General features: G+C 39.8%; 1 protein-coding gene across 18 annotated transcripts in view; it reads right to left on the reverse strand.

The window, feature by feature from the left end:
- Window positions 1–14,910, reverse strand: part of Mybpc1 (myosin binding protein C1) — an 86,639-nt gene that overhangs the window by 916 nt on the left and 70,813 nt on the right. For 9 of the 18 annotated variants that reach the window (XM_031350241.1, XM_031350238.1, XM_031350240.1 and 6 more), the window contains 6 exons: window positions 13,596–13,684; window positions 11,803–11,998; window positions 9,866–10,005; window positions 7,162–7,321; window positions 5,915–6,051; window positions 3,843–4,029 (listed from right to left, as the gene is read on the reverse strand). In XM_031350241.1, the coding sequence (XP_031206101.1) occupies window positions 3,843–4,029; window positions 5,915–6,051; window positions 7,162–7,321; window positions 9,866–10,005; window positions 11,803–11,998; window positions 13,596–13,684 (909 nt within the window). Of the gene's footprint in view, window positions 1–461; window positions 505–1,834; window positions 1,894–3,842; window positions 4,030–5,914; window positions 6,052–7,161; window positions 7,322–9,865; window positions 10,006–11,802; window positions 11,999–13,595; window positions 13,685–14,910 lie in introns of all 18 variants that reach the window. The other 9 variants (XM_031350251.1, XM_031350245.1, XM_031350236.1 and 6 more) reach the window with 2 other exon arrangements.

Consider the following 14,910-nt stretch of genomic DNA (forward strand, 5'->3'; position numbering starts at 1 on the left):
CTCACTTGCTAAAAAATTCATGACCAGACAAAAGCAGCATGCTGTTTGAACATTCTTAAAACTTCTTCGATGCAAATTTGAGAAACTCATTCTTCTTAATAAAAACAAGAAAAAACAACCAACCACATCACATATTGGTAGAAATGATGCCACTTATATACAGGTCCATTCCTTGATGCAAAGAATTCAGAATGCATGGGGATCATTCATTTTCATCTATATCAAATGCTCTGAGTCATGCTCTGCCACATTCAAGAACTTGCTGCATGTCAAGAAGAAATGGTTGTGAGGGATCAGTAGTAGATGTTAGTTTCAAGATCCAGAAGTACAAATTAAAACTAGGAGGTTAGCAGGTTCTATGTCCATTGGGTTACGGAATGAAAATCATGCCATACTCCACAGGCTTGGTATGGCTTATGACATTCATAAGCTTCATATGCTAAAACCATATGAAAGCTTACCTTGGGTGACAATATACATTCAAAAATCCTTACTGTGCTACAACTAAGGGAGAGAGAGAAAGAAAAAGAGAGACGTTGTAAGCTTTAATAAAGTGCTGACATCAAAGTTGAGTGTATGTTGAAGGTGAAATTATGGTCACAATGGTGAGGTGATTTCATTAATCCTTAGTCGGGTGAAGGGCAAAGGAAAAAATAGAGTGAGGGTGTCACTTCAAGAGGATCATTAATACGTAAAAAAATTAATAATATGCATCACCACTTTGCTAGAATAGGTGGCAAAGCTAATCTGACTAGTGCATATTTATGGTAAGAGATTCCAAACCATTAGCGTAAAAAAAAAAATACCCTACAACATATATATATCGTGTTTTTCAACAAAAGAAAAACATAGGCAATACTTAACAGTGTTAGTGTTCATATATATATGTTGAAATTCCCAAAGGCAAAATTATCAAGTATAAATATTAAACTAGTATATTTTATAATATTCTATTTGAGACTGATGTAGAACTAGCCTAAGTCAAGCCTTAAACTCAAGCTCTCCGGTGAGTGTGCTGTAGCCTACAGGATTTCAGAGGAAGAACTCTGATATTTTATATTCTCCTCAGGGTGGCCATTAGCTCTAAATTCAGACTGCAGATACTGAAATTCAGGCATAGATCTATGTCAGAGTTTAATTCCAGAGTTAATTGCCTCAGGGAACTCCTAATTAGCTCTTCCAAGAGAAAGTGGGTCAGACAGAGCTTTTTATGTGTAACTTTTTGAATAGGGCCCTCAAAGTTTCCTTTCTTTGAAGTTTATAAACATATGAACTAGTTGGGATACTGTAAAGATATCCAAACTGTCCAATAGAGAAATAGCTTAGATATTCTTCCAATTAATTTGCAGTGGGAAAAAAAATCTTACAGATGAGACTTTCCAAATGTTACACTCATCTTTGTATCCTCCATCCAAAAATGGCACAGAGCATGTTCTCTTCAACTTAAGGTGCCCCAGTTTTAAATTCCATCACGAATATAAATTCACTATGCTGTAAAACTATATTCAACATATCTTTATCTGTTTGAAAAATGAAAACATTAGGTAAATGTCTTTGTTTCCAAAGGGTTCCTCAAATGTACCTTTCTGACTTTACAAAGAGGGCGGGTCTGGTACTTAAGTCTTCTAATAAAAGATACAGGTTTTACATTAATGAATATTCTTGGATAATTTGCCTTCCTTGCTCATGACATAAACACTGTATGCCATGAGCTTCTAAGAAATACAGTTAAAAGCAACCAAGAAAAATCAAGCTTTACATGCAAAGTGCGTTTTCATGTAAGAGGAATGGAACGGAAAATGGAAGTATCCAGTGGGGTGTGAACTTTTTGAACCTGTTGCTGCCCCTCCAGGGAGACTGGCTGTCCAGGGGTATTTACTCCTTGATATATCACTGCAGAATTAGAATATTTGTACCATATTTATTTATTCTCAGTTAACATTCTTACCTTTTAATACATAGCTTAACTCATTTAAGTAACCCCTTGTCAGAAAACAATCTGACGATAAACAGTCTCAACTTTGTTAAGCTTATATTAAGAGAGAAATTACAGTTGATACTTTATCATGATTTTCTTTTCACAGAAGAATATTGTTCTCATTATTAAACCCAGTCTTTACTCTGCTTACTATAAAATTAGTCAGAGCAGCATACCATTTGCATGCACAATACCACTTGTTTGTATAGAAGGCTCCAAATACTGAATCATTTAGGAGATTATCATTTTATGCCCTGAACATTTGTTATTTTCAAGACATGAATTTTTGACAATTTTTTATTCTAGCTTGCTCCTGGATGATAGAAATTTATCAATGATACCTTGGTAATATCAATAAAACATTCATGTAAAGCTAGAAGTTTAGAAACCAGATGACTTATGAATGAGGCCTAAATGGCCACTCCATGGTAAGAAGGCAGCCACGTGTAGCAGTTACATTTGTAAGGGCTTTCTCAATAGTAAGTAAGCTATGGAATTTTTTTTATGAATATCACAGGCCCTGTGTTTACTACATAGAAATATATCTCATTACTCAATTCTGAATTATCATATACCCAAGGATAGAAACATAGGAGGAAGAATATACACCATAAGAGAGAGAAACATTATAAAAGCATGTTATTGTCCAAGAAGTTTTCTATACTCTAGACCAAAATGAGGAGGAAAAAATTCTTCTAAAAATACCTTAGACATTTATTGTGATTATAAGATGCATATTTACAAAGCCATCTTTTGTTTGTTTGTTTTTGTTTTTGTTTTTTGAGACGGGATTTCTCTGTGTAGCCCTGGCTATCCTGGAACTCACTCTGTAGACCAGGCTGCTCTCGAACTCAGAAATCTACCTGCCTCTGCCTCCCAAGTGCTGGGATTAAAGGCGTGCGCCACCACTCACTGCCTGGCCAAAGCCATCTTTTTAAGTTTTAAATTCTAATTGTTTCATCATAGACAGGGAAAATAAAATATTTCAGTCACCAGAGGATAGAAATAAAATAAAGACTGAGAGAAAAGACATTGAAAACATGTCTGATATCTTGTGGCATCCCAAAGTGGGCTTGGTTGTTAAGGAAAACTTTAGGATAAACTATTGTCAGTTAATAAATGTGATTAAGATGACAATTTATGCTAATATTTTTCTCCTATATAAATCTTTATGTGGTTTGTTTGGGCTTATATTAGTTCTGACTTTTTTTTTTAAAGATTTATTTTATATACTATATGTAAGTCTGCTGTAGCTATTCTCAGATACCAGAAAAGGGAATCAGGTCTTGTTACAGATGGTTGTGAGCCACCATGTGGTTGCTGGGATTTGAACTCAGAACCTCTGGAAGAACAGTCAGTGCTCTTAACTGCTGAACCATCTCTCCAGCCTGTAACATTTCTTAAACGGAATAAAAACTCTTTAGTATATGAATGTATGTATATTTATGTATGTATATATATGTGTATATATTCATGTCTATGTAGTTTCACAGATTACTACGAACAGTGTGACTTCCTTAACTGTGGTTCCAGTAGATAAGCTCTTAACTAGGCTTCCATTTGCAAATGGACTGTGTCACCGAAGCAATACTATTTTTATTTTATTCATTCTCACAATGCTGTCCACCTGCGTTCACTAAAATTAATATTCCTTCAATTAACAAGAACTTTAAAAACTACCAAAGCAAGTTAACCTAAATAGCTAAGTATCTTAACAAGCATGAATGCGGAGCTAGAGGTGTCCTGTCCCTCCCTACCTACCAACTCAGCCCAGTCACCTCATCTTGTCTGGATTTTGCATTCCAAGGTTCTTTAAGCCACATCCTTTATCTTAAGCCTACAGAGAAGCTCTAAGCTGGCGTACCTTTGACCTCCAGTTTGCATTCAATCTCCACTGTCCCGAGGTCATTGACTGCTTTGCAGCAGTACGTGCCTCCATCATAAGGACTAGGCTTGCGGATCTCCAGGGTACAGACTCCTTGGTTGCTGAACATTCTGTATCTTGGGTCATCCACAATTGCCACTTTGTTTTTCATCCAGGTGATTTTGGGCTGAAGTTCAGATTGAAGAAAGTCAAGTCAAAGCCTATGATGTATGGATCATTATTAGGAGACCCAGCGGTAGGATTTAAAAGCACAGATTGGAAAGAAAGGGCATCTAAGAAGGGCAGCTGCTTTGCTCTTGTTTGTCTCAAAGTCAGTTCTATTTCATTAGCAAGAGACCAAATGGGCATCTCTAAAGAAGCTGGGATTGTTCAGAAGTCAGCTCCAGGGCACTCTTCCCAGATGGATTAAGTTGCCTTCCACATTAATCTACGTGGGCACAGGATGTTCAATTATAAGATATTGAGTTCTATGACTCTATTGTCTTGCAAGTGTGTTGGTAGGTGTACTGGTTGTGAAAATCTTTACACAGTGTGCACATCATATCACACTGTGTACCTCGAACATACACATTCTGGATTCATCAGTTGTTTCCACATGTTAAAACTTGATCTACAGCTTTGTGCTATGAGTTCATAACAGAGAGTGTACTGCTGGGTAGTTTTTCAGACAATACCCAAAAGGCAACATGATCTTCAGATTGTCTCTAATTCTTCATAGGTTGTATGATTCCTCCCCGCCTCCCCACTTTCTCTCCTCTCTGACATCTGTCCATAGCTCACCATCTAGTGAGTCAAGATCAGTTCTGACAGAATAACACAAGATCAGCAACAGACTAGTCAGTCACCCAGGAAGGTGGGTCTCTGTGTATTGACCCTTGGTCTACATTTTAGGCATTGATCTCCCCACTTTCCCACTTACTCCTTCCCTCTGTAAACATACCCACCCTTGACATGCTCTCTCAGAGACACGCTCACTCAGAGACATGATCTCTCAGACGCTCTGCATTTATTACTTTGTCTCTCTCAGACTCCAGAGTGGGAGCATTTCCTATCTTTTATCCATTTCTCTCTCTCTTTCCATATCTCAAATGGGAACATTCCTGGAGGCTCTGGGCCCTTGGTTTTTCACTACCACCCACCCCCAATGCTATTCGTAAAAGATGCCAGCATGTAGCATCTCCCTACTGAGACTCCCCAGCTGACAGCAGCAGCCTGAGCCTTCCTCCTAAACTGGGGGTTAACATTTCCTTATTGCCAGATAGAGGGACCCACATCTGTTTACACATTAATTCAGCACCTTCCTCCTATGCTCCTTATGGCTTCTCCCTTGGACACCACCCACTCTGCCCAAGATAATAGGCCACTGTTATTATGTTTCATTCTATCAGAGTTTTCAGAACTTGAGATTACTTTCCCTGGGTGGCACCCAGGGATACCGATGACTATGGACAACTTCTGCTAACTGTTACTTTTAAACACCAACCAGAAGAAACTTGAAAACATTTCTACGTGTCCTCAATTGGTTTTGATACCCCTATTCTAGCAGAGCCCAGTTTAGATTCTGCCCTGAATTATCCTGTGCCTGTTAAGTGTGTTATAGAGCTCTTGGTGATTGTCAAATCCCGGTACACACACTCTATTATGAAGCCATAGCACAAACCTATAGATGAAGTTTTAAAATCTGGAAGCAACTGATGGATCAAGAATGTGTATTCAAAGCACACAGTGTCCACAGCATTACCAGCTCCTTTTTCCAGGTGAGACCCCATTTGCTCCCCTCTTGCTTCTGCTATGTGGTTTGTTTCTTCAGCAGCTATCCACTCGATAGTGAAGACATATATCACATTCGTTACTACTACATTTAAATATTATGATTATTTATCCAGAAATTCCATCTTTCTTCACTCCCCAGCCCTAGAAAGACATAAATAGGCGTTGGGAGGCCTGTTTATCTTTTCGCTTGCCCATATAACATAGCAAATATAAAAGAGAGGCTTTGGAGTCAATTTAAGTAATTCAGTGTACCTTAGGAATTAAGTAATTCATGGTACCTTAGGATTTCCTCGGACGCTGCAGTTCAGGGTGGCATTGTAACCAGCGATGGCGTAGGTGTTAACCAAAGGCTGAGTAAACATGGGGGCCTCTGTGAAATCGAAGTCTTCATACACTGGATTTTTATAGATCTTACCTTTAAAATGAGTATTAAAAGATGTTTAAAAATAGAAGTTGGCTTGAGAGTGTGTTATTTTTAGCATCCTTTACTTATGTTTAAACTTTCTTCTCAGAAAAGCACCAGCAAATGCCATATGGCATTTATTCTGATGGGGACACACATAGAGCAGGCTGTACCTGAAGCAGAAGCTAAAGTGGTTATGAGACACTAAACCTAACACTGAATGGATGTAGTTTGTCTTTCTGTGTTCCTTGATCAAAGATATGTCCTAATGTGGGATTACAGAGAAGGACTTTGTCGCGGGTTGGTCTGGTGCTATGTACACACATGCTAAATTCTAAACCCCAAGATTTGGTGGGTACACCAACCTTTGCTATGTAAACCTTGCTCCCCAATGTGAAGCTATTGGAACCTGTGATTGGGCAGTAGAGAGAGAGAAAGGTGGGACCTGAGAATCAAGTGGCTGGGAGGGGAGGTTCAAGGAGACCATGGAGGAGGAGGTGAGAGGAGAGAGAGAGGAGGAGAAAAGAGACAGGGAGAGGAGGAGGACCAGGGGCATGGGGCTGGAGAAGTGCCCCTCGGGCAAACTGATAGAGCAGAAATAGCCCTGGGTGAGATTGAGACAGTAAGTATCAAGGGACATGACTGATGATTGGGGTGTAAATAAATTAGAATAGTTCACAACCTGCCCAATCTAGGATTACCGCTACGTAAAATACCAAGATTTTGTGTCTTTTATACAGACTAGCTAATAATTCATTTACAGGATTTGAGAATGATTACAGAAATTATAGAATTCAGCTCCTCCCGCCCTTTTAGAGCAAATCTCATGTAAATGCTACATTTAAGTATCAAAGACAAATGGGAAACCAAGAAATGTGCCATCTTTCCTATCTGTGTGACATTCACCACCTATAGACCCAAGAACTAGAAACTGGAATGAATTAAGTTTCTAAGTTCTATAATAATAGTATAATTCCTCTAGAAAACAATTTACCTGTAGAATTGAAATTTTACTTGAACAGTATTACCCTGATTTCCCAGCATCCTCTTTCTTCCGACCTCCTCTTTAATTCTCCCGAGAGTCCACCAAGGTTTCCAAATGTCACCCCACTCCCAACTCACCATCCTTGGCAATCACTGCACTCTCCTTCGTCATCGTTGCGTCCTCGCTGAGGCCGCACATGTTTTCAGCAAAGACCCGGAAGTAATACTCGTTTCCTATGACCAGCTCGGTAATGGTGGCATTGGTTCGGTGGTAATGCTCAATGACAGTGAACCATTCCTGAATGGAAAAATAAAAAAGATTATAATTTGATGAAAATCACCTATGGATTGGAACAAAAAGAATGTGTCATTGATTTAAAAAAACACAAGTTCTTATATGGAGAGCAATGCCCATATACACTTATTACTACATAATTTATATCCAGTTGTTTGCAACATGGTCCTTATTTACGCATTAGATTCATATCATCTACTATTTTTTATATTTTACATAAGTATATAATTTCTGTCATCTACTTACCCACTCACTGATTTGTCAATCTTTTATGGGACAAAATATAATTATGGAATTTAAGTGATAATTTACAGTTACAAGTATTAAAGAAAGCTAAATAACCAGAGAAAAATTAATGATATCCAATACATTTGTTTTTTAATCTAGGATATTTTAGCTGTCACCTCTACCCTGTCTATTTCTCTTGCTATATTATTTGTGCTATTTTGGTTATTCTTTATGAGTTTAGCCTGGATGTGTTTTCTCATAACACATAGACACACACACACACACACAAAGCTTATTTACTTGTTTGCTCTCACAGCTCCAGTGGATGCACTGTTAACACAAATCCTGCCTCCTCTTCCCACGTCATGGAGCCTATGACAGTACCTGGCTCCTGGTAGATTCAATACACAAACTAAATATCGACTATTTAATGATGAGTGAATGAATAGGTTAAGACATTTGGCATGGCACTCCCCATACCAAGAAATATACTTTCAAAGCTTTGTCTTGCTGCCAGGTAAAGAGCACACTATTCACCATATGTTTAGTGCTAGTAATAGAAAGAGCATACTTGCTTACAAAAACATGCTTTCTAAGGAAAAGTGTCTAAGTTGGAATTTTCAAGTCCATTGTTATCTATAGATTTTTGGATAATTTAATACCAGAAGAGCATAACTATGTATTCATTTATTTACAAAACTCTTTATGCAAACCTTTATCCTAACTTTTTTTTATATTGGTTTATCATATGGTTTTACGGCTTTCCTCTTGCCTTGACTGATGGGTACCACACGAATAGGAATTCTCTCTCTTTCTCTCCTCCCTATGCCCCCAGTGGATACAATAGTGCTTAGCACATAGCAAGAGGAAAAAAAAGTGAACATTTGGGTCCCCATAATAGATATGACATAGTGGGAAGCCTGGGGATGTGGAGGAATACTGGAGCTTGCCAGGGGTAAGTTTGTCTCCTTGAAGAAGCATTGATAGAATGAATACCTTCTGGTCCTCAGTGTGTTACAGCTGAAATGCAAGAGAAACATAAGGACTGGTCAGGGGTCACCAGGCAATCACACGGAAAGTCCTGGCCCAGCTGGGTTTGGCTGGGTAGCTTGAGAGTAAGGTACTGTAAAAGTATGACGGGCTGAGAGACTATGCAGACTGCAGAGGGGGCCTCAATAGAGCCTGGTGCCTCTGGCTTCTCTGCCAATATCAGGATCAAGACCTGAGAAGATCATGCAGTGCAGAAGAAGTCTGAGCTGTTCAGGCCCTTCTTGCTAAGTCACTCAGAAGCCCATTTCTCAGACTGTTCAGTTTAGATGAGAAGTATCACTTGAAATGTCAAGTCTCATTTTGTCACGCTCATGTAACACTTGCTCAGGAAAAAAAAAATGGCCATGCTTAAAACAGTATTAAACATGATTGTCTTTTACATGCCAGCCCCTTCTATGAAGCCAGTATAACTTCACGATCTAAGTTCTTGCTGAGGTCTAAATGTGTAATGCACTAACACTTTATACCATTTACTGTGGTGTTTTACTATGAGAATAAAACATAGTCTGTTCCAATGTGTGTCCAAACATTCATTCATTTAATCTCTTACAGGAAGGTAAGAGGGTATAGCATATGGATTCTATACAGTAGGAGGGTATAGCATGGGAATTCTTATTCAGAATTTAGCACAAAAATTCTGTTCACAAGCAAGCCATTGATTCTTCCTGAGCCCCAATTCCCCATCTATGAAAGGTAGATTGCGATAAGCCATTATTCCTACAGGGTTGCATCTTGAACACATCAGGCTGGTTTCTTTCTCAGAATCTTAGCACATGATGTAACTTTCAGAATCTTTCTTTTCTAGTTAAAAAGAACCCTAACCCTAATCCATTTTTAAAAATATTGGTTTTAAGCCCATACTGTGTAATGTTTATTTCATAAGGAAAGAACATTACATAATGAATTTTATTGAATGAAGAACAAATTCCATTTGCATTCTACTACCTGCATTAGACTGTCTCAGCTTCATAATACAGACATAAAGGTTTACATAATGGTTTACAGGCATAAACCAGACAATATAAGGATTTATGCCTTTATTTCACAGATAAGGAGATGGGGATCAAGGTGGTCAAAAGGCTGGTTGTGCACACATGACTTAAGTGGAGGCACTGGGGTTTAATTCAGCTCCAAAGGCCCTACCTTCCTTAGCCCAGCTGCATCACTCTTCCACATCCCTGCAGGCCCTAGCAGAGAGACCTCATGACATGCCTATTACAGCTGGTGGACCTGACTTGGTCCTGATGTTGTATCAGAAGCCAGACTTACCATGCTTTTCTTGTCGGCCTTCTGGATGGTGTACCCTGTGATGGCAGCATTCCCATCGTCCTTGGGTGGTGTCCATGTTAGAGCAACATTCTCTCCCCACACATCTTCAATGGTCACAGCCTGGGGTGGACCTGGGCGGTCTGTAGGATGGATTCATGCTGTCGTTGTGAATTCATGTTCCCTTCCAGTCTATACCCTGCTACATTAGGATATCTTAAACTGTCTTTTTCCCATTACAGGGGCATCACTTCCAGACTCTGCCATGGGGTCTGCACGCAAACTGTGCTTCCTTCATCTGAGCGGATCCCAGACAGAGCCGAGGGCACAGAGCAGTCTCATACTCCTCTTAGCTTAGAAGACCCCTTAAGGTTTAGTTTAAAGAACTTCTCGCTCCCCAGAGGAAGTGTGCCTTTAGTTAGAGAACCCTAAGTCCCAGCAAATTGACTGGAATAAAAAAAAAAAAAGACTGGAGCCAGGCAGTGGTGGCACACACCTTTAGTCCCAGCACTTGGGAGGCAGAGGCAGGCAGATTTCTGAGTTTGAGGCCAGCTTGGTCTACTGAGTGAGTTCCAGGACAACCAGGACTACACAGAGAAACCTTGTCTCAAAAAAACAAAAACAAACAAATGATTGGAAACAAGGCTTCTCTTAGCACTGATAATTAGCTAATTTTTGTTTGACTTTTTAGATATATATGTGATCTTAAACTCAGCCATCTTTTTGCCTTAGCCTTCTACATGCTAGAATTACAGGCATGTATCACTATGCTGGGCCCTTAAACTCTGTTCATGTGTGTGAGCAGTATTTGCATGTATGGGTGTGTGTACACATCAGGGATGGAGAGGGGCACACACGTGGAAGCCAGAGGAGGGATCAGGAGTTTCTCTCCTCCTGACTCCTTTGAGGTTAAGAGACGCTTTCTGAACCTGTTTTTCAGCTTCCCTGGTAGGTAGGAAGTCACAACAATCCTCAAATCTCCTTTCAACTCAGTGCTGGGCTTTTGGACCCATGCAGGACCACACCTGGCTAGCTGTGTGTGTTGCTGGGATCCAAATCCAGGTCCTCATGCTTGTGTACTCTTGCTATCTGAGCCATCTCACCAGCCCCCTACTTTTCCTTACTGACATTGCAAAAATGACGGAAGAATTTAAGCAAGAGGCATGGGCTGCGTGTAAGGATCCCTCCCGACTCTCTGTGTTTCCCTAGCTTCGAACAACGATGAGGACTGAGAACTGACCTATTCATTTTCTATAGGTACTGACTAGTGCAAAGGATCGACTCCTGTGGCTAATCATGTGGCTTTTGTTGATGTGTCTTTGCACTAAGGAAAGTCTTCACTCTTTACCCAAACTTTTCAGCTAGTGAACTGCAGGTGTGGCAAGGAACATTTTAAACTGTCCAGGGGCTGCTATACCTTTTCATGCAAGGATCAGCATAAGAAATTCTTTATTATCAAGGAATTAGAAATTATAAAGCAATGACAATGGAATTCACTAAAAGTGTGTCCACTAATTACCTTACGTACACATCCCCCAGCCTCCTATGATTAATACATGTAGTCACTGAAAGTTATTTTGGAATACTAATAATTCTTGCTGCCTATTTTTAAATTGTGTCTCCCTCTTTTTTTTTTTTATTATCTATCTATGTATCTATGCTTCTATCTACCTGTTTTGAGACAGAGTCACTGTAGCCCTGGCTGTCCTGGAACCCACTACATGGTAGACAAAGCTGGCCTTAAGTTCAGAGAGCCTCCCGAGTGCTGAGATCAAAGGTGTGTACCACTATACACAGCGTCTCTTTTTTTAATCTTAAAGATATTTTTGCATAGAGCAAGCCTATCACTTTCCTATCTCTCCCCAAATAACGAAGACGATTAGTCCTTTGACAAGTTGACTCCTTTGACAGAAAGTTCTAGCTCCTTCCTCCAAACTTACCAACAATCTGGATGTCGATAGAGGCATTTTCCACGTATTTATCCACTTTGACCTGCAGGTCGTACTTGCCCGAGTGGCCCCGCTCAGCTTTCCTAATGAATATGATGGTATCTGTTTCTGAGTTGCGGATGTTTATTTGATTCTTATCAATTTCTTCGCCGTCCTTCTTCCAGGTCAGTTCTGGTCGTGGTTTACCCTAAAGTGAAAGATGGAAAAGTTAAAGGGGAGAAATAACGTTATTGCAAATGTGTGTGTGTGTGTGTGTGTGTGTGTGTGTGTGTGTGTGTATGTATGATTTTAACAACAATGAACAACAATGGAACGACAGGAACGACAATGGCCTGCCTTATTCTAGGCAAGGATGGGAAATGCCACCACTCTAATCCAATGGTGGGTAACACTGGGCCAGCAAAGCTACTTCCTCCTGATTGTCTTCTGTGTGCCAGGTGCTCGACATTATTCCTCTCAACCTACACAGGAATAAGTATCATTATCCTCACTGATTTTGAAAGAGGGATTCAGTGATTTTTTTCCTCCCAAGGCCTTGGAGTTAAAAAACTCCTTAGAACCAGTTCTTGAAAGTAGATCTGTCAGACTTCAGCAGGTCAGTGAGCAAAAGCATGTGCTCTAGGACCATGGGACCTATGCTTGACTCCAGACCACTTAATAATGCTGTGACCCTGGGAAAATTGTTTAGACTCTCTGCGCCTCAGTTTCCCAATCTGTAAGACAGTAAACATAGCAGTGGTTATAAAGAATGAGGTGTCTGCAGACAGCCCAAGTGTTTAGCAGTGTCACCTAAGGCTAATGAGTTTCCTCTGTACTGTGTTTCTCCTCTCAGACTGGTCTGGAGTCTCACTAGCTATTGCCAGTATTAGAAAATTATAAAATGAAAACATCATCCATAGGAACACGTTTCAATTTCTTTTGTTAATTTTTTTTTTTTTTTGAGACAGGGCCTCATGTAGCCCAAGATACTCTCAAGCTTCCTGAGTAGCCTAGGATAGCTTTAAAGTCCTTCCTGAATCTCCCACCTCTACCTCCTGAATACTTAGATTTCAGGTATGTATCACAACACTTGTCTTATTTGTTCATATGCGGACTGGCTGTCTTGTTAGTGGCCTTAAACTCACAGCAATCCTCCTGCTTTAGCCTCAAGTGCTCGGGAGTACAGGCATGAACAGGGTGTGTCTGTGTGTGTATGTGATGAGAGAGAAAGAGTGTGAGAAAGAGAGAGAGCTTGTGTGTGAGAGTGAGAGATTTAAGTTGATTATTGTTTTAAAAAAAAGAAAAAGGAAAAAGGAAAAAAGGAAAAGGAAAAAGAAAGAACCAGGTTACTCTTATAAGCAGCAGATTCTTTTGCTGAAGCAATTATTTCACAATGAGAATGTATTTGAGTTAGTGAATCTTTGACATCAAGATTTCAAAGTAGAATTCTGCCTGGCTGGGAGCTATTGTGGAAATTAGGAGAATATTGTTTTGTTGAATATGAGAACTTGGTGCAAATGATCAGTTCTATAGATGGTGGGGCCACAGAGATTCTTCCAGCATTTCTTCCTTCCCATCCTCTCAGATATCCCGGCCCTACCCTGCCCCGTACCACCAAGTCTTTAGACAAGACTAGGTCTCTGTATCCTGCAGAATTTAAATCAGTTGTATGGCATTTTCTATTATTGACCTAATCTTTCTGGGGAATTCTGAAACATGATGACCTTACAGACTAGACCATCTTGCTCTGCCTTTTAAACACTCCAGCCCTGGAAAGACACTAATGAGAGATGTCTGCATTTTACCTGGAAAGGAATCACCAGATTGACAGCTTCTCCGACTCGGCGGATGTAAGTTTGCTTCAGGTGCCTTGGGATGCGAATCTTTGGTGGCTCTAGGGAAGGATGGAGAAGCAGAGTTGTGCAATCAGTGTAGTTTCCTGGAAGTGGCCTTGAGTAAGCATAATGGCATGATGCTCATGACACATCCTGGGGATCACATCCTTCAACACACAATCCTGTATGTTTCACTAACAGTATATTGAGCAAATTTGGTACAAAACTGTTTTCTCCAAGTACAGGTATCTTCTTTATTTTTAAGATGTATTTTTATGGGGTTAGAGAGAGAGAGATCAGCACTCAAGAGCACTTGCAGCTCTTCTGGTGGATCTTGTTTGATTCCCAGCACCCACGTGGTATAACTCACAACTGTACCTGCAGTTACAGGAGATCCCGTGCCCTCTTCTGGCCTCTTTGGATACCAGGCACAGACATGGCATCCTGATACACATGCAGCCAAAACATTCATAAACACAATATAAAGTAAATGATTAAAAATAAAGAGAATGGGGACTGGAGAGGTGGCTCAGCAGTTAAGAGCACTGACTGCTCTTCCAGAGGTCCTGAGTTCAATTCCCAGCAACCACATGGTGGCTCGCAGCCATCTCTAATGGGATCTGACGTCCTCTTCTGGTGTGTCTGAAGAGAGTGACAGTGTACTCACATGCATAAATAAATAAATCTTTAAAAAAAAAAAAGAAGAAAGAGAAAGCATTTGAATACTTAGAGAACTGGAAGCTAAAAAATCCCCCTGCCTCAACCTTTCAAATAGCTGACACCAAAGGCATATAACACTGTGACTACCCTCCATGTGTGATTACTTTGGTATGCATTGATCATTTGGAAACAATTACTATATAAAATTGTGTAGATCTTCCAAATGCTGACATGTTTTGTTGTATAGTGTCTTAAAATTTTTGTTGATATGACTGCTGGATCAATATTTTTAAGTATTCAAAAGCTGTCAAGTCCATAATGATGATATTAAGTTTTCCAAATTTTTTTTTTGCTTGAAAGCTCAAATGCTTCTATGACACAGACACTGTAAATTACATGCCTTGAATTGATACTCACATTCCATTCATTTTTGGGAAATATCTCAAGATGTATTTGGGTAAAGGTCCTTGCTATGCAAACCCAATGACCCAACTTTAATCCCTGAAACCCACATGGTAGAGAGAGAGAACCAGAGTTTGAAAATGTTTCCCCAGTCCAGAAAAAAGAGTCATGGACTCAAGAGCCAAGATTAATACAATTGACTTTTTTTTTTTTTTTTTTTTTT

The sequence above is a fragment of the Mastomys coucha genome, unplaced genomic scaffold (genome assembly GCF_008632895.1).
Source record: "Mastomys coucha isolate ucsf_1 unplaced genomic scaffold, UCSF_Mcou_1 pScaffold4, whole genome shotgun sequence".
Lineage (NCBI taxonomy): Eukaryota > Metazoa > Chordata > Mammalia > Rodentia > Muridae > Mastomys > Mastomys coucha.